This window comes from Akebia trifoliata, chromosome 10 (assembly GCF_017979445.1).
Source record: "Akebia trifoliata isolate Shusen 1 chromosome 10, ASM1797944v1, whole genome shotgun sequence".
Taxonomy (NCBI): Eukaryota; Viridiplantae; Streptophyta; class Magnoliopsida; order Ranunculales; family Lardizabalaceae; genus Akebia; species Akebia trifoliata.
In genome coordinates this window covers 22,163,595-22,183,055 of record NC_141384.1, presented here as the reverse complement: position 1 = coordinate 22,183,055, position 19,461 = coordinate 22,163,595, and the positions used below count along the sequence as shown (strand labels likewise).

At 34.8% G+C, this 19,461-nt stretch overlaps 2 protein-coding genes across 3 annotated transcripts; one reads left to right on the top strand and one right to left on the bottom strand.

Annotated features, from left to right (window-relative positions):
* Window positions 1-2,453: 2,453 nt before the first annotated feature.
* LOC147393284 (phragmoplastin DRP1E-like) lies at window positions 2,454-9,158 on the top strand. Of its 2 annotated transcripts, XM_086455293.1 has the most exons (15): window positions 2,454-2,696; window positions 2,813-2,876; window positions 2,940-3,047; window positions 3,927-4,028; window positions 4,604-4,654; window positions 4,754-4,815; window positions 5,609-5,699; window positions 5,814-5,878; window positions 6,138-6,332; window positions 6,415-6,534; window positions 6,629-6,699; window positions 7,503-7,728; window positions 7,825-7,875; window positions 7,959-8,327; window positions 8,789-9,158. In XM_086455293.1, exons 1-15 carry the CDS (start codon window positions 2,559-2,561, stop codon window positions 8,915-8,917), a joined length of 1,842 nt encoding a protein of 613 aa, XP_086311419.1. In that variant the 5' UTR covers window positions 2,454-2,558; the 3' UTR covers window positions 8,918-9,158. The 2 variants fall into 2 exon arrangements, with proteins under 2 accessions (XP_086311419.1, XP_086311418.1); XM_086455292.1 differs by having other exon boundaries at window positions 2,813-3,047.
* Window positions 9,159-9,699: 541 nt separating this feature from the next.
* LOC147393283 (haloacid dehalogenase-like hydrolase domain-containing protein Sgpp) lies at window positions 9,700-13,872 on the bottom strand. Its single transcript, XM_086455294.1, has 5 exons — window positions 13,549-13,872; window positions 11,489-11,603; window positions 11,215-11,369; window positions 10,865-11,126; window positions 9,700-10,174 (listed from the first exon to the last, which is right to left on the bottom strand). The coding sequence occupies exons 1-5, from the start codon at window positions 13,716-13,718 to the stop codon at window positions 9,983-9,985; spliced, it is 894 nt and encodes a 297-aa protein (XP_086311420.1). The 5' UTR covers window positions 13,719-13,872; the 3' UTR covers window positions 9,700-9,982.
* Window positions 13,873-19,461: the final 5,589 nt, after the last annotated feature.

Here is a 19,461-nt window from a genome sequence, read left to right as displayed (position 1 = left end):
TTTCCACATATATATATGTGGAAATGTACACCAATGCATTTTGTCGCATGTGGCCGACTAAGCCTCCCAATTTCAAAAATATTTCTTAATTGTACCTAAGAAAATGCTATAGTGATAATTGTTGTTGGACCTGTAGATCTAGATTAGGTGCAATCAAGCACCAACAAATATATCTTGAGAAAATTTATTTTATCAAAAATATTATTTATTAAATTGATTTTTTGAAGAAAATATTTTCTCTAAAATCACTTGCCTTATGATCAATTTTTAACGCGTTAGGGACACATTACAATACATCTAGAGGGATTTGATTTTCAATTGACAATTGTTCGACTTAATTAAATTTGATATTTTATTGATTTATTTAAATTTTCAATGAGTAAGAGATATTCAACGCATAAGTAACACATGCAAGAGCAACTCGTGTTGTAGGCACAAGCATTCACTAGTATATATACATTTCTTTTTTTAATTTTTAATATATTTTTTATCTTTTATATTTTATCAATTTTTTATGATTTTTTTTTTTAATTTAAATTTTCCCTTGCCGTTTTAAACTTGTACTCCAACTTTGTGACTATGTCCAAAAGGATTAGTGGCTAAGACTGGCTTTAGATGAAATTAGACGACTTGTAGTAAGAGACGAAATACGCATTTGTTGTTAACAAGTTTTTATGCTAAACTGATGAACTAATGACATGACATCACATTTACTAAACAAACACTTAGGGTATGTTTGATTGCACAAGGAAAATAGGGTGGAAAATCGTTTTCCATGAAAAATGACATTTTTCATATGTTTGATTTCAATTTTGTATGAAAAATAATTTTCTACCCTCTTTTAAAAGTCCCACAAATCCTAGATTTCATTTTCCATCATAAATTTAAATCCTAACTCCAGATCTTCTTCTTCTCCATCACTATCACCTCCATAACCACCGTCACATTCACTCTGTCCATCGTCGTTGTCATCGCATCATCGTCATCTCCCTCTCTCTCTCTCTCACTCTCTCTTCCTCTTTTTCTTCTTCCTGCTCATCTTCGCTCTGCCCCAAGTCTCTCCCTCTCCTCTCATCTTCTTTCTCCTCTTCCTCCTTTCTTTCTTCTTCTTCATCTTACTTGGATATTTTTCTCATGATTTTATTCAAGTAAAATCAAATAATGAAATTTGATTTTTCAACTTTACTTATTTTTCACCATTAATTTTTTATAGATTTCAAATTTCTTAAAAAGTCACTTTCCATACAATCAAAGTACCCTTAAAATTCGAACTCCTAACTGTTTGAAAATTTTCTCCCTAAATTCTCTCCCCCACCAAACCAATCATGCTTGCTTTTTAAATACACATGGCGTCACATGTCATTGGCTCGTCAGCTTAGCACAAAAATTTGTTAACAACGAATGCCTCAAAGACACCGTATTGCCATTTTTAAAAACACAAAAGTTTGCAAACATTCCTTAGCCAATGGACCCAAATCTAATAATTGAATTTGAAAAGAGGTATTAGAAAATCTTAAGACTTTACAGGGATGAATACTAAAATAACAAAAAAAATTCAAAATAAAAAAACGATAAGATTATAAAGCGACGGTTGGGAGGCTCTCAAGTGACAGTGAAAGACAGAAAAGAGAGCGTCGAAGGAATAAATAATAATAATAAAAGATAATTACCAGAGAGACCTATCTGTTACAATTTTATTACAAAAACACCCTTACTTTATCAAGTTCGTTACTTAACCAGATTTACTTTATGAATCATGCTACCATGACTTAGCTGGTAAGATTTCAAACCTTACTAAGGGTGATTGAAACCACATGAATGATTAAATTATCAATCCAACAATACACCCTTCTAGTCTTCATGAAAAATCCCATATTCAAAAGAAAAATTTTTAAAAATAAAATCTTTTTGAGCTTGATCTTAGGTAATTAAAATGAATGACTACCAAACTCCCAAACTTAAAACTAAAATTAGATGGTGAAAATAAATATATTTTTTGATTTTTTTTTCAAAGTTCTTATAATTTTGTCCTGTATAAGCCAGTAATATCAAATCATATTTTTGGATTCCACTAATTGATGCGATTAGAATCCACTGCAATGTATGTGAAGTAACAAATTAGTATCATAAATTTGACTTTTATGACGTGGATCGCCGTTGCTCCGTAACAAACTTGGTAAAGTGAGGTTTGGTGAGTAAAAAGCTTGATAAAGTAAGGTTTTTTTTGAATTGTCAGAACTTTAACAGAGTTTTTGTAATAAAAGTGCAATATTTGGGTCTGCCAGGTAAATCTCTCAAACAAAATTTAACTTTCAAATTCTAACTTATTTGGAGAGAGTGGAGAATAATAACGTTGGACACGTGGCGCATTTATTATAAAGAGACAATCCAACGGACATATATGTGCCTCTTAAATAAGAAAAAAAATAAAAAAAATTTGTTGCAGAGTTTCTACTGCTCTTCTGAAAAGCTCATCTCTCTCTCTCTCTCTCTCTCTCTCTCTCTCACTCACTCACAGTGATTAGGGTTTGTAGGCAAGAATCTAGGGTTTCGAAGTGATGACGACAATGGAGAGCTTAATTGGCCTCGTTAACAGAATCCAGAGGGCCTGTACGGTTCTTGGAGACTATGGTGGCGATAACGCGTTACCTACTCTTTGGGAAGCTCTTCCTTCAGTTGCTGTCGTTGGAGGACAGGTTCCTTCGAGCTCTTCCTTCAGTTACTCTTCAAATTTATTAGGTTTTCGTCTTTATTACTGTCTCCTTCGTCGATTTTGAATCTGGTTTGTTCTTGATTTGGTTTGGGAGAACAGAGTTCTGGGAAATCTTCAGTATTAGAGAGCATTGTTGGGCGAGATTTTCTTCCCAGAGGATCAGGTAGGGTTTCTGAAATCTTTTTTATTTGTTATTGGGTTTTGATTGGTTTTTTGGTGTTTGTAGGGATCGTTACTAGGCGGCCATTAGTGCTTCAGCTTCATAAGACAGATGCGGGACAGACGGAGTATGCAGAGTTTCTTCACTTGCCCGAAAGGAGATTTTCTGATTTTGGTATGCTAGTTTTTTTTTTGGGTTCCATTAACTTTAATACTGTTATTGTTGAGAACTTGTGCTTGATGATTTGTTTCATAGTTGCTATTAAGATTTGTAGGTTGTATAAAATGAATTGTTTAACATGTATGCCACGTTGATTGATCATAAGTGAGGTGGCAAAATCACAGTCAACATGGGAACAAAGCATAGTAACCAAGTTTTGATCTGGGAATTATTTAATGGCGATCAATTTGGTTGATTCTAAAAAGTTTCAGGAAAATTTAGAGATTATAAAAATGATGTACTTAAAGCAATAAAATATGCTTTAGAATATTATTCAATGAGGATCAATTTGGTTAATTCGGCAATTATTCAATGTGGACCACTTTATGATTTATGGGTTTTCTTTATTGCATGGAAATAGCCAGTATCTTTTACCAGTAGTGTACTGCAAACATTTTTGAGATATTTACGAAAACATGATCAACTTTAGACGAATTTATGATTCCGGCTCACTGTTCATTTTAATTACCAAAACATGAATGGTAAAGAATTCAGAGGTTTAAAGTGATTATTTCTCAGGCTTAAAGTGACAATTTCGCAGGTTTAAAGTGAATATCTCGCTAAAAATAGCAAAACCTGCAAGATAAACCTGCGAAATAGTCACTTTAAAACCTCTGAATTTGTTACTGTTAATGTTTTGGTAATTAAAATGAGCATTAAGCCAGAATTTTAAATTCGTCAAATTCAGCTCAGGAAATGGTAATTCACTCATCAATTGTTGTCAAAAGTTCAAAGATCTGTTTATTGTACCTTTTTGCACATTTCGTTTTATTTCTAAATTATGTGCGGCGGAAGTTGGAATTGACCGTTTGACAATCTCATTTGTTTATGCAGCTACGGTGCGCAAAGAAATTCAGGATGAAACTGATAGAATTACTGGGAGATCAAAACAGATTTCTCCAGTTCCTATTCATCTCAGTATTTACTCCCCAAATGGTGTGTATGTTTAATAGCCTTGCTTTCTTGAAGAGGTGCTGTGACTTATGCTTTCAGATTTATGTTTTTATTATTGTTTATGCTTACATCAATGAGTCAGAGAGCATAATATATTAATGTTCTACAGATACTCATGAATGGGAAAAAAGAAACAAATATCCATTTGGGATTTTTTGTGTGTGTAAGAAATAACAGAAACAGCATAAGTTGTCCCGTGATTTAAAAGGCAAACATGGTTTAACCGTAGCAGTACATTCTTGAATAATTCGCTTACCGTAGGAGTAAATGAGAAAGATTTCCAATTCATCTGTTCAATTCAAAACAGAGGAACAATTCTGTAACTATTGACCAAACCGGGATATTGTGATTTCTAGATAAATCTGTCAAATAAACGAACATGTTTAACCTCAAAAATTTTCATTTTCTTCTCTCTGTTTATATTACATTATCTCTGCATCTGTGACATCCTAACCCTGTAGTGCCAACCATCTTTCCAAAACACTTCTTCGACCTTATCTTAATTAGTGCCCGAAGCTTTTTGTTGACATAATGTTGGGGTTTACTTCCTTTGGCAGTTGTCAACTTAACATTGATAGATCTGCCTGGTCTGACAAAGGTCGCTGTAGGTAAATTTTTTCCAATTGTTACTTTCTTTCATTGACCTTTTCCATTCTACTGAGTGTCATACTTCTTATTTGTAATCCAAATATGGTTGTTCTTCGCAGAGGGACAGCCTGATAGTATTGTTCAAGACATTGAGAACATGGTTCGATCCTATGTTGAGAAGGTATGGGCAAAATATCTTCTGTGACAGGCAGTGATGGGGCTGCCTTTTTTACTTTGTTGAGATATACAGCACTTTAATGTTTAAATTAGTGAATATGATCTAGAGCAACAAATGATAATAAGTTTGTACTATTTTCTAGGAAGATGTTGGAAAATGTACCCTCTTGTTTATTTTATTTATTTTTTGCGGTATCTTGGATGATTTCTCGACTATCGACCACCTTATCTTGCTGGTTATGATTATTGTCAATTCCTGACCTCTTTGCAAAGCTAGTAACGAATCCATTAACTTAACCTCCCCCCCCCCCCCCCCCTAGGTATTTACTGAACTCTTCCCCAGGTCCGTTGCTTTGCTAGTCCTTGGAAGGAATGGGCCATGAGCATTTTTTTACTGAAAGGAGTAGATAGCCTATGAAGTGATCGATGTATTAGGTTTTATCTTACTCTGGTGTAAGATTTTCCAAAAATTTAGAGCCTTTTTCTTTGTAGACTTTGTTCATAGGTGGGTTGTTGTGATCATGGAGGATATTAGTTTGTTGCTTCTTTTCTTTTTCTTTTTTCTGTTTTTTTTTTTCTTTTTCTTTTTCTACCTCTCTTTCTTTTTAACTCTTTCATTTCTCCTTAGGCAGGTTTCCTTTGTATGCTATCTTTTTTCTTTTAAAATATTTGCATTTATAAAGTTATTTGCCATTCACTCAAGTTTTTAAGATACATTTCCCCTTCTGCTGAAAAATCTTATATTGTACTTTATTTATTTATTTTAATTCTAATTGGTGATCGTATGTTTTTTACAGCCTAACTGCATCATTCTGGCAATATCTCCAGCCAACCAAGATATAGCAACATCTGATGCTATCAAACTTGCTAGAGAAGTTGATCCCACAGGTACTCTCTGCTAAACATATATATATATACATATATGACCAAATTGTGCATTTTATAATATACACTGATGTTAATTTTTCTATAACTGAAGAGCTTCTGTGAAACTTTGCCTAGGTGAAAGGACATTTGGTGTGTTAACAAAACTAGATTTAATGGATAAGGGAACAAATGCACGGGATGTAAGTTTTCATACCTATTTTTTTGTACTTTTTTTAACCGTGTTTTGTCATGAACTACTTGCATGACCAGTTTATAATTGCATGCTATTTTTCGTAAATTTCTGTAATGTGAGCCCCATGTATTTTTGTCATTCATGTGGAATTCGCATTACATGAAGCAGTTTAAACAATTAGATTTCTTCAAAAACTTGCGCCATGCTTTCTCCTAATTTGTTTTTTGACTGTATCTAAGTTCGCATTTTTTTTTTTATTATTAAAGGTTCTTGAAGGAAGATCTTATAGGCTGCAACATCCCTGGGTTGGAATTGTGAACCGTTCCCAAGCTGATATCAATAAAAATATTGACATGATTGTTGCCCGGCGTAAGGAGCGTGAATACTTTGCTACTAGTCCTGACTATGGTCACTTGGCAAATACCATGGGTTCGGAATATCTTGCAAAACTTCTCTCCAAGGTAAAATTTCTTTCAATTTATTTTCCATTTAAACGTGCGGATTGTCTTTTGATCATTGTAATGAGTGACAATATGGTTTCAGCACTTGGAGTCTGTGATTAGGGCACGCATACCAAGTATCACATCTTTGATAAACAAAAGCATTGATGAACTTGAATCAGAGATGGACCACCTTGGTAGGCCAATTGCTGTTGATGCAGGGGTGAGGAGTTTACATTTTTTCCATTTATATTCATAAATAGGACATAACCTAGTTTAAGCTCAGAACTTTAAATTGCTATATTTATATATGTCAGGCTCAGTTATACACTATCTTAGAACTTTGCCGTGCATTTGACCGGATTTTCAAGGAGCATCTTGATGGAGGGTAAGACTTGACTTAGTTTCAATGGGTTTCTCTCTCAGTTTCTAGTAAATGAAAAAAATAAATAATATGCATTTTGTGTTCATTTGGACTCTTATCAGTTTGAAAATATAATCTGGATTTCCAAATATATGAATACCATAGATCTTCTTGATGAAATTGTTCTTTGATATTGAGATTCTAGTATCCAACAATTAAAGTCCATGATGGGTGCTCTTTCAATCCAATAATATGGTCCTTTTCTTGAATTGTATTGAAGAGTGGATACTGGCTTTACCCGGACTCACATGCATTTGGTTGATTAACATTTGTTAGCAGCTGGGTTCAAATCCCTCCTTCACCCTCTAATTATTACCACTAACCTGCCCGTTTAAAAAAATGTTAATCAACCAACTACTCCAAAAGACCGATCTGCTGAAGAGAGGGAGAACTATGAATATAAGAGGGCCACGGGGCTGAACTGGGGTGTGACACACCCGAGAGTAGAGGAAAATCAATACTCCCCCTCACCCATAAGGGTGGAAAGAATCGACCCTGTGGCCTATACACAAACCTAGTGCTCTGATACCATGTTAACCAACCAACTTCTCCAAAATACTGATTGATTGGAGAGAGGGAGAACTATGAATATAAAAGGGGGTCATGGGGCTGAACTTGGGGGTATGACACACCTGAGAGTGGAGGAAAATATACTCTCAACAAAAACTGTATCTGTTTACATCTGAAACAGTAATTGGGTAGCTAGTATGTTGGGTTTTGATATACTCATCAACTTAAATTCCTTAACAAATATCCTCTATGCCTAGGCGCACTGGTGGTGATCGGATATATGGAGTATTTGACAACCAGCTCCCAGCTGCTTTGAGGAAACTTCCATTTGATCGGCATCTCTCTCTGCAGAATGTAAGGAAAGTGATTTCAGAAGCCGATGGTTACCAACCACATTTAATTGCTCCTGAGCAAGGTTATCGTCGCCTTATCGAGAGTGGTCTAAATTATTTCAGAGGCCCTGCTGAAGCTTCAGTGGATGCAGTAAGTAGTTCCTCTTTAACTCACATTTTTGTTTCTTAAGGTTATCAAATTTGTCACTTCTGTATGTAATTTACCTGTTAAGGTCATGTCTTGCAGGTCCACTTTGTATTGAAAGAACTTGTGAGGAAATCAATAGGGGAAACTCAGGTGAGATATATGGTAACTCCTCTTTATTGGTTTTTTATACTAATGAGGAAAATATTGATTGAATTTTTTCGAAAGCGGAGCAGGAGTTGAGACGTTTTCCAACACTTCAAGCTGAATTAGCAGCTGCTGCAAATGAAGCACTGGAAAGGTTCCGCGAAGACAGTCGCAAGACAACTTTGAGATTGGTGGACATGGAGTCTTCATATCTGACGGTGGATTTCTTCCGAAAGCTCCCTCAGGAAGCTGAGAAGGGAGGGAATCCAGCTGTTTCTACTGTGGACCGATATGCAGAGGCACACTTCAGGAGGATAGGGTCAAATGTTTCCTCTTATGTGGGTATGGTGTCTGAGACGCTTAAGAACTCCATCCCAAAAGCAGTTGTGTATTGTCAAGTTCGGGAGGCAAAGCGGTCTCTACTTGATCACTTTTATACACAAATAGGGAAGAAAGAGGTAATCCAATATTACTCTCTCCCAAATGTTGACCAGTACAAGTTTTGAGCGTATCTTTTGGCGATTGATAGTAATCAGTTTGGTGATCTCTTCTTCTTGCTTTTCTTAAAATATGATATTGTGAATGTGACCTATTTGGGGATTTGTTAGGGGCTTTGGAAAGAGTGTAATGATCGAGTTTTTTACGACCATAAAGCACAAGTAGTCCTAAAAAAAAATTAGCTCTCATTTTCTTTTGTTGCAATATCCAAAGACTCGGGGTTTCAATTTTTGAGGATTTTACTTTTAGATGGGAGGGAGCTTTTTTGTAGGGAGGACATTTGTTTGATTTCTTGTTCTTGGTTTCGTGTTCTTTCTTTGGTTGATTTCTTTGGGTCTTCTCTACATCTTTTTATTATTTTTCATTTTTTTCCATATTTTAATGAATCTTACACTTTTATACAAAAAAACCTGTTCCACAGGGCAAACAGCTTGCACAATTGTTGGATGAAGACCCAGCATTAATGGAGCGTAGGCAGCAATGTGCTAAGAGGCTTGAATTGTACAAATCTGCAAGGGATGAGATTGATTCTGTGTCGTGGGCACGATGAAATCAATGGATGCTTAATGATACCGTGTATCATAGTTAAACATCACGAGGCATGCTATGCTACATGATTTTCCAGCCTTGTTGATTTTGTTAGAAAGTGATTAATACAAATTTCTCTTTGTTTGTTGTGAATATTTATGTGTGTTATTCTGGGTCGGTCAAGGACGCAGTTTGCAGTTCTGTCATGCTTTGTACATCTTTGAAATTTACTGGACTCCAAATAAAATTTTCTTTTTTACCTATACAGCTTGCCTTAGATATGATATACAATAATGATGGTTAGTGTTCAAAGTTGGTGGGCTTAGCTGGAGTTTTTTTCTTACAGAAGGATGAACTTGTCTTCATCGAAGAACGTTTGTGTGAAACAAACCTGTTAGCTTTAGTTTTTGGTCATCTACAATTGCTATGGGAATAGGAAGAGTCACAATCCAAGGGTGGTGGGTCTAGAGATGGAAGAGCTGAAAATCTTACTACTATCGATTCCTGATCTACCTATCTAAACAGAAAATCAGAAGATCTGAAACAAACAATAATAGGCATGAATCTGCAGTTTCAGTCTACACAGGAAATAGCAGAACCTTAGTCTATCAAAGCAAGCTAAAGTGAAACTGAAAGCAAATGCATTCAATCAACCTTAGCCCTAGGTGAATATAATTCAATTACAAGCAAACTATTCGGCCTTTCATTTGCTCTTGAGAGGCTTCAACTTGTACACGAATCTTGTCAATTTTCCATCCCTAGTCTTGCAATGCCAGTCACCCATCGAACGACACATTCTATGAAGCATTGAAACTTCAAAATTGAGAAAAAGGAGATGGTTTTACAACTCATGCTCGCTAACAATATTCGAGTAAAGAGTACAAAAACCACCATAAGTGTCTCATTGTACTGTCCAATAGAATAACCAATTTATTCCCATATCTTAATAATTTTTTTGTGTATAAGTAGATCTGTTCATATCAGCTGGAGTTAAAGGACTCTTTAAGAGTTCATTCTTTAACTTAATTATCTACATAAAACTCTACTCGGCATCTTCTAATAGTTTTGCACCGACCATATTACCATTTCAAGTAGAAACCGTTGTTCTGACAGCTTCTTTCTCCAGCTCTTCCAATGCGCTCCACAATTTTGGTTCAGAGAAATCCTTAATAATGAATGTAGCCCCAGCTTCCATCAATATCTTTTCAGGATTCCTCTTACTTATACCCAAAACTGGCATCCCAGCTGCCACCCCAGCTTTTATTCCTGAAACAGAATCCTTAACAAGCAAAAAAACACAACAGTTGGGTATAGGAATAAGTTGAAACATCTGAAAACTAATTAAATTAGGGTGATTTTGAGGTACCCCTCCAGGTTTTGGGCGAAAATTAGAGATATCTCTCAGGTTTTCAAACTGATGACAGAGCTCCTTGACTTCGGTCTTCCACAAGACTTTATATAAAATGATCAAAATGCCAAAAAACCCTGATTTGTTTCCAGTAACACATCTTTTTCACCCTAAGTTAAAAATATATATGTTACCCTCATCTTCAATTTCTTGTCAAAAACCCTAGATTTGTTTCCCCAAAAAACACACCTTCCTCACCATCTAAGTTTTTTTTTTTAAAGTTGGCCTCATCATCAACCTAAAAATTGAAGAAAATGAATTGTGGGAAGAAAAATTAAGGTTTTTTGTCAAGAGGTTGAATAGGTTAGAGAAATTGACAAAACAAAAAAAGTCGAAGAGGAGAAGACAATTTGTTTGTGGGTGAAAAAAACAAGGGTTTTTTGGCAAGATGTTGAAAGGAGGGCATTTCAGTCATTATATGTTGGTCTCATGGAAGACCAAAGTCAAGGGGATATATCATCCAATTTGGAAACCCAGGGGTATCTCAAATTTTCATGAAAACCTGGGGGATACCTCAAAATCACCCATAAAGTAGGGGGGGGGGGGGGGGGGGAGGCAAACCTCAAAGACAAAAGTGTGGTCTGGGGATGCCCTGAGAGCTTGGAGAGCCTTCAAGTAAGGATCAGGGAATGGTTTCGCTCGATCACATTCATCACCAATCACAATAATCTGAAAGAAATCAGACAGGCCTAAGATTGAAATAATGAGCTCAGCATTTGGTCTTGGAGCGTTAGTCACAGCAGCCCTCTTCAAGCCACAACCTTCAATCCATTTGCACAAGTCGCGTAGGCCACTCATAGGCTTCAATTGTTCTGATGCCAACCTGTATACCCATTAATTATGAACAAATCAATACATACTATAAATGTAGTTGGGATAAAACTAATATGTATATGGGTAGTTGAGGGTACTTCCGAAACATGGCTTCCTTATCATCCGTAAATTGTAGGCCCTTTTGGAGATCCCAATCGGGGAAGAGGATGCCACAAATCTCTTCATTATGTCTGCCACTAATATTTTTGATAAAGAACTCTTCGGTGATGGGGACCCCGCCATTAAAACCCACCTGTGAAACACTTTTACATCGATTGGTCTCACAAACAATGGCAAAACAAGTTTCTAACACGCTTGGAAACCTTGGTTTACAAGTTTGGTGTGTTTAGAAAGAGTTGTCCAAGTAAATACCTCTTGAAGCATTTCACGGAAAGCAAAGAAATGGATAGGATCTGAATCACATAGCGTCCCATCGATATCAAACAATATGGCTTCAAGAGGTGCTATGTGAGAAAGAGAACATATGCTGCTTCCAAGAAACAAATATTAACAGTTAATGCTACCCATACAAAAATAACATCCAATGTCAATCCAGAATAAGTTTATGCGGATCATATTATATACTACGAGCCCATTTGGATACACACAAAAAAGTAACTTCTTGACTTCTGAAATTTAAAAAGTTATAAAAGTCTGTTTGGATGAATTTTAGAAAATTACTTGTAAAAGGTAAAAAATCCTTCCTTTTTAAAAAGTAAAAGGAAACTACCTTCTACTTTCTTCCTAGTTACTTTCTACTTTCTACTTTCTATCCAACTGGACTCTACATGTCTACACCAGCCAAGATGGGATGATATGCAGAAACAAAGAAACTCCAAAAATCAACTAGTAGCTCTTTACTCTAAAATACTATATCAATAGTGAAGAGTGAGAAACCCAATTTATAATTCCACAAAAAGAAAAACTGCAAAAGCACATTTTGAGATTAGAGCAGTTGACCCATCAGTGATAATGATTCATACAGGGAATCCAAGAAAAACATTTCCTTGGAAACTAGGATTTTTCACAAATTGGGCACCTAGGTATTTAATACTCTCTTCTTTTTTGCTTACCGTGGCTATCCCCATCCTTCAGGTGAGACTAATCCCATGGTCACACGCACCTCCCCCTTTGGAAAGTCCTACATGTAACTGGTTGAGTCGAGGGTCCACCAGACCCTGGAGGGCGGCCCCAAGGAATTCATTAATTTGTAGAGTTTCGAACACTTGACCTACCCTTCCTGAGGAGCTTATCAAGGCTTGGCTTGCCACTAGGCCAATCCCAAGGGGTTACATAGGGACACGTGATTTCCTTTTTTTTTTTTTCTATTAATGAAAAGAACTGTCTTAGACAAGCAATGATAATGGTATATTAAGCTAGGATGGAAAAATACTTGGTTTTGAAAATGGAAAAGCAACAATTGAGAATAGAATTTTCAATACCATCCACAGAACTACCAAAAGGCAAGGTAGAATAGAACACACATAAGCAACCCGAGCTGATAAATTAATGTGCAAGGTGTTATATGATGCAGATTATCCATTTCAATGAATTTTACTTGTTAATCCGGTTGTATATGTTGATGGTATTGTAATTTCTTACTATGATTTCCTAGGCATTTGGGAACGGAAGACTTTTCTGAGTTGGGTCTTTGACATCAAAATTCCTAGGGGCCCTTAAATACTTCCTCAGTATAGAAGTTGTTCTATAGTTTCTTTCTTCGCTTTGGAGCTCCTTCATAATCTTTCTTCAATAAAATACCTTTCATCAAATGAAAAAAAAAGTTGATTTTAAATTTTTTTCCTTATCTTACTGCATCTTGTGGCGTCATTGAAAGATGCCGCATGAAACTTGTCTGAGATGGCCAGGATGTGTGTCAGCAGACTTCACGTGTCCGACTTCTCTTGCCAACACTCTTCCAAGCCGACTTCAAATGTACTTTGCTTGAGAAATCGAATTTCCAGTCTGCCAAACTTCTCAAGTATACAGATCCAGTCGAACGTATCTCTAGGTAGCATGCCTATGAATAAAAACATTTTTTTTTTTTTTTCAGAAAACATATTTCTCCTGATCAAATCTCCAATGGGGTTGTCCTAAAACATAAAAATTTAGCATCTAGAGAACAAATCCTATTTTGTTACATAGATTAGCACCAATTCAGTATTACCAGCCCAATACTCCATTTTTTAATAACTGTGAATGAACATAAACATCTACAACTTTCAGAAAACCCAAATTCGACAGATCAAAACTCAAATGGATTTGTCCGGAAAGACAGAAACACTTCAGCTTCTAAACAAAATCATCTTGGGTTACATCCATTGCCTCCAATACAGCACTGAGAACTATTTTCCAGTCAATGGGTACGATAAACAATGAAGTACACAAATAAAATCTAAATCAAAATAGTACTGACTAGCAAAAAAAATTACCTCTCAACAGAGTTAGAATTCGATGAAATCGACATCTTTGGAGGGGTAAGTATAATTCTACTGTGAAATTCTCTGAAATTTTCTCTTCTTTGAAGATGGGTTTTTGAGGGTAGATACGGGAGAATGTGCTGGTGATGATAAAGATGAAGAGAACTGAGAGACAACATCATATGGAGGGAAAATGGGAATTAGTAAAGCAGAGAGAGATACTCTCTCTCTCTCTCGTTCCAAAAGAGATATCTGTTTGTTTGAATTTGGGAAGTTTTCTCCTCATAGGCTCAGAGCTCCTCCTCCACTCTCTTTCTTACCTCGACCAACCAACCAACCATTTGTTTGGTCGCAGTTTTTCTTGAGAGAAGCTATTGGCACCCCAAGTTTTACTTATTACATACCAATTTCTTAAATTGTTTTAGAGTGAATCTCTATTTCGTGCGCTGAAATATGACGAAATTCCAAGTCTTGTACACTGTTCATTTTATTTTCCCAAACAAGTTTTTCTAGTGAATTCGTCATTTTTATTCGTTGATAAAAAATCGGTGATTTTTCCATATCTACGATCTCGTTGGTAATTTATCAGTGAATTCGTTGATTATAAAAGTGACGAATTTAGTGTAAAAACATGTTTTGGGAATTAAAATGAACAGCGTACCAGAATTGGAATTTTATCATAAGTTGTGCACGTTTTGGGAAATATCTCATTTATTTATCAGTTAAAGTATTTAATTTCGACATATTTCCACGAAATATTTTCATTTCCACAAGTTCCGACACGAAATTTAACCAATAGTTTCTTTTTTTATATGTTTCGGTGGAAATCACTATTCATTTCATGAAATATTTCGATGAATAGTGAATTTTGACTGAAATTATCTAATCTTAAGTATAAAAATACAATATTTCGATGAAAATATTTCAATGAATAGTAAATTTCATTAGAAATATTCTTTTTGAAAAAAATCTATAATTGCTTTTAAAAAGAACTAATAAATTACATATAGTATTTACTAATAAAAAATTACATATAATATTCATTCGTTAATATAAATTTATTATGATTAAGCACGCATACAATCAACCATATTTCAATTAGTTAGATACATTAACAATTTATTCATATACTTATTCAAAAAATAAGAGAAATATAATAATCCGTGAATGCAATACTTCATAATTTCTTCATTTTAATGTCTTACAACTGTATGTAGGTTATGCAACATTATTATTCTTATTTCCACTGTCAGCCTCTCAATACATGTGCATATGTGTAACAAAATGTTGTTAATATTCAATTTCACGCTCCATATGATAGTTTATTGCATTTTGATGACTTGGTGAAGGTGTTTTAATGCCTACTTTATCATTTCCTACGAGTTCAATGAAAATTTCTTCAATATTTCGATCATTTCCATAATTTGTGTTCATTTCCACATTGATCAAAATGATTCCATTTCCAGACTAATCGAAGTGGACACCAAAATCGAAATTTAATACCTTGATCACAGTCCAATTGAAGATGATGAATTATATTGCCACACCAATTTTTGCTAATGCCACCCGAATTCATATGTAAATCACTAAAGTTAACACACATCTTGGGGTGGCATTAGCAAAAGTTTGTCTGGCAGTAGCAGTTCTCTTAAAGATTAAAACACAGTCTTCAAACATTACAAAGGCTTGGCAAATAGTAATCTCAACAATACAAAACATTAGAACACTCATTCAAACATTTCAGTAGTTGTTTACAATTATGCCCAAAAATAGAAATCAATCCCCAAAAAATAAAAAAAGCTTCCATTGTCACCCCAACTTTTACTTATTCTCAACCATTCCCTTATTTTCTTTATTTTTAATTGGGATATGATAAGTAAAAGTTGGGGTGCCAATAGAATCTCTCTTTTTCTTTCAAAATGGAATGACATAAGATACACGCCATTTCCTTTCAAACTATTGACACATCCTTTGATGTTGTTATACTCTGGAAGATGAATATAAAATGACCTAAATTCCCATGCTACAACCTTTAGCCAAAATCAATTTTTTCGTTTCCAAAATCAATTTTTTTCCATCATCTTCATTTTTAAGATTCTATCTCCTTCAATCGTAGGACATCATGAACAAGACAGGAATTTTGGGAAGTAGAAGATGATGGATTTTTGGTTTTTGATAGTTTGCAATCCTTAGGAAAAGGAATTATTTTCATATGCCGACTTGGAGTAGTAAATCCCTTAAACCAATTCAAAGGCATGGCTTTTGCATCTAAACTTACAAGAAAGACCAGGCTTCCTTAGCAACATGAAATCAACATCTATAATGCGGCTTTTAATTCTTAAACCAAACTCCATTTTTTGTCCGAAGTAGTAATACTTACATAGCCCCAATCTTTATGTTCTTTTTTATCCTTTACGGGATAATGATCTTTTTTTCATTCTTCCACACCATATAAATAAGTTTTGAACTAAGAACCATGTTAACAAATTGAAAATGCCACGCACAACAAACACACACACACACCCCCTTTGAGAGAAACATGAGGGGTGCGCATCAACTTACCAATAAGAGCCAAAATGATTCTTCTCCCATCCCAATTCTATTCTTGGGGAGAGCTTCATTAATTCAGAATTAATGGATGAAGAAGTTGTTAAGAAAACAGGTGCAATAGAAGCAAGAAAACAAATCGAAAAAATAAAATAAAACAAGATGCAATCACACAAAGAAACATAAGAGATTTTATGTGGTTCCCTCAAGATTGAGGTACATCGACATATCACATCGATTCCACTATGAAGAGAAAAGTCACAATTACAAATTACACCTTTCACCAAAAACGAGAAATATAAATATCTTAAGAAACCTAACTAGGATTTTACATAATATTAGTGAAATTATGAAAATATTCTTGGAAAATTTTCCTTCGAGGGTTTCGCCCTCAAACCCCCCAGTGAGCTCAATGTCGAGCTCAACTGACATGAAGGCATGGCTTGATTTACAATACCTCCTTGTTGATCAGTACTATTAGGCTCCACAAACCGTAACAAAAGTCAGGCTATTCAAGTTAACCATAGATAGGGATCAATCTGTAAGATTAAGAAAGACTTTTTTTTGGGAAGGTAATCATGAAGTTGGGTTCTAAGAGAGTCGAACATAAGATGTGGGAACACTTTCCATACATCTTACCAACTTGCTAAGTTGGCATCTTCGTAAGCTTAAGAAAGAGAATAGGGGGAGAGGGATCAAAGCTATAATTGATGGAAACCAAAAGGATCAAGTCACTACCGTTCTGATCCGTCTTAGCTGTAGAAGTCAGGTAAAGTGTTCTTAAAACAAAACTCTCAGTGCAATAGCTTTGGAGCACACTTTCTATATGATTTCTATTTCATTAAGGTCCTCTATAAACAAGAAATCCAATTGGTTGTTCGGAGAATGAGTCTCTTTGTGTCTAGGAATACATCATTTCTTCTTTCCTCCTTAAGAAGTCATCAATCTCCATTTTACCCCAAAAGACCATGGTCCCGAAGAGATGGAAAACTGATTTTCTTTGATTTAGGAATTCCATATTGATTTCCAAAACTGAAACCAATTTAGTGTGTGTTTGGTAACACTTCCGAAGTCTGAATGGAGGTGGTCCACCATTAAAATTCAGACTTCAGAGGTTTGAAACATACTTGTTTAGGTTCAGACTTCAGAACAAAAAATAGATTTCAGACAAATAAAATCGGCGATGGAAAGTCGCTGGATGAAACTTCTGAAATCTGGTATATATATATATATATATATATTATTCCTAAAATAACCTCCCCAAAACCTTTAATTTTTATCACTTATCCCTTCTTTATAAGAACCATAAAACCCTTATTTTTAATTTTTCTACCCCTCATTTCTCTTTTACATCTCATTCTTCTATAACTATGATGGCAAGGTCTCTCTCCTAACACTGTAAGATCTCTTTCTATCTTTGAATTTGGTGAGCTTGAAATCATGCATTTTTGTTTCTGATGGGGTCCTCCTATTGATTTGTTTCAATTAAAAAAAATATAGATCTGCTATTCTATATCTTATCTACCAAATTTAAGGTTTTTCTATTATGGGACTTCATGATTTGTTTAATGGAATTGAGAATCTATCTAAGGAAGTTAATAAGCTAGATAATCCATGGCAGAGTTGTCTGTGATGTTTGTGGGGATTCTTCTATAGGACTTGAAAACCATATTTTAGAAGGTAAAGCCTATCAAGTAAGGCTCGTCAAATAAAGCTATAAAGATTGTAATTGATTAGATTGGTTATATATGTTGATAGATTTGAATTTTGATTTTGATGAGGTGAGATAGGTTGCAAGTTTATATCATCATGATTTGAAACATTATGTTGAAAATCTAATCAATTACGCTTTTAAAACAGAACTCAACATCAAAATTTGCCAAAAAAAGATTATGAGCTGTGGAAATGATGAGCTTTGCTTGATATGCTTCTTTATAGACTTTATAGACTTCTTTATAACTTTGAGTTAAAACTTAGGAACCTGAAAGGTTTCACTTTTTTTTTTTTTGTCTTATGGGTGGGTTGTAAATAATTACATTTATGAAGTATATTAATCCATGTTCTGATTTTGCTCTTGGGCATTATTTTTTGGGTTTATGCTAGTTGAGATTATGTTTTGTTGGATATTCTTTCAAATTGTGTAAATTTTTTGGTTTGGTGATGAAATTCTAAACTATTAGTCCATGGTGGTTTGATCTGTTGGTTAACAGTTCCTTTTCAGATTTACATAGCTTATGGTGGGGTTACTTGTAGGACTCCCTTATTTCTATTCTTTTTCTTAGTCTCTATTTGATTGTATTCTGTGTCGGCAAACATTTTTCTTTTATGGATGAAGAGACCCCTCACATGTATAAGAGCCAATTTAATCCATGGGTATATGAACAAAACAAGAATCTGAATAGATAGACAAGTCTTGATCATCAAATGAATAATTGGATGATGTTCATCATCCATGTTCCATGTACTTTTGATAATTAGGCCAAATGTAAAACCCCGAATTTCTGATTCGTATCTCGAGAAAAAATAAATAGTGAAATTTTGAGAAAATCTTGAAAGTGGGACTTAGGGGTAAAACTTTAGGATGTTTCTGATCATTTTTAATGGAATCTGACCTCACCATTGAATTCAAAATGATTGAAAAACATACTTTAACCTGTAAGCATGCTCAAATGCGAGTCCGAATATAAAAGTTGCAAAATCCTCGATTACCGAGTCGGACCAGACTAAAATAGTAACTTTTTTCTAGAGCAAGAATTAGTAAGATTTGATTATACCATTGGGTTCGTAACGAAAAATTATTGCATATAGACGATTTATTTGTCATTTTTGGAGATCAGGAAGTCGAATTATCGTCAAAAATGAAAACGACATCAAGTTTAAGGGTCACCTCAGACCAAAAATGTAAATTTTTTATGGAGACATAATTTGTAGAAATTGACTATACCATTAGATCCGGAACGAAAAATTAGGCGAAATAGAGTATTCATTTGTCAGTTTTGGAGTCCGGATGGTCAAGTTATCGTCGATCAAAACAATTGACAAAATACCGAATTCGTCCCAAATTTTATATAAATAAAAAAATTTAATTTCTTTTTTAACTTCGTCTCCTCCAACCCACCCAAACAGCCGCGACATATATAAACGAAAAATTCATTTTTTCTTCGATCTTCTACCTTAGATTTCTCGCAAACGGCTAGTCGTCGACGACCGCCACAGAAGGGAAAAAGATCCGCAGCTTCGACATCTATAAAAACCACCCAAGAACTCTTCATTTCATCTTCTCTTTCACTCGGTATCATCAAAAATCAGTCATATTTAGATACGGAAATTTCGAAAGTTTGACCTCGGATTTCGTCAGTTTCTAGGTCAAACCGTCTT

Bases quoted from the DNA above. Each gene is read 5' to 3' on its own strand.
- LOC147393284 (XM_086455292.1), top strand. From the start codon at position 2,559: ATGACGACAATGGAGAGCTTAATTGGCCTCGTTAACAGAATCCAGAGG. The intron at 4,029-4,603 runs GTGTGTATGTTT...TTCCTTTGGCAG, and splicing joins CAGTATTTACTCCCCAAATG to TTGTCAACTTAACATTGATA. The intron at 4,816-5,608 runs GTATGGGCAAAA...TGTTTTTTACAG, and splicing joins TTCGATCCTATGTTGAGAAG to CCTAACTGCATCATTCTGGC.
- LOC147393283 (XM_086455294.1), bottom strand. From the start codon at position 13,718: ATGATGTTGTCTCTCAGTTCTCTTCATCTTTATCATCACCAGCACATT. The intron at 11,370-11,488 runs GTATTTACTTGG...AGTGTTTCACAG, and splicing joins TCCGTGAAATGCTTCAAGAG to GTGGGTTTTAATGGCGGGGT. The intron at 11,127-11,214 runs GTACCCTCAACT...ATGGGTATACAG, and splicing joins AAGGAAGCCATGTTTCGGAA to GTTGGCATCAGAACAATTGA.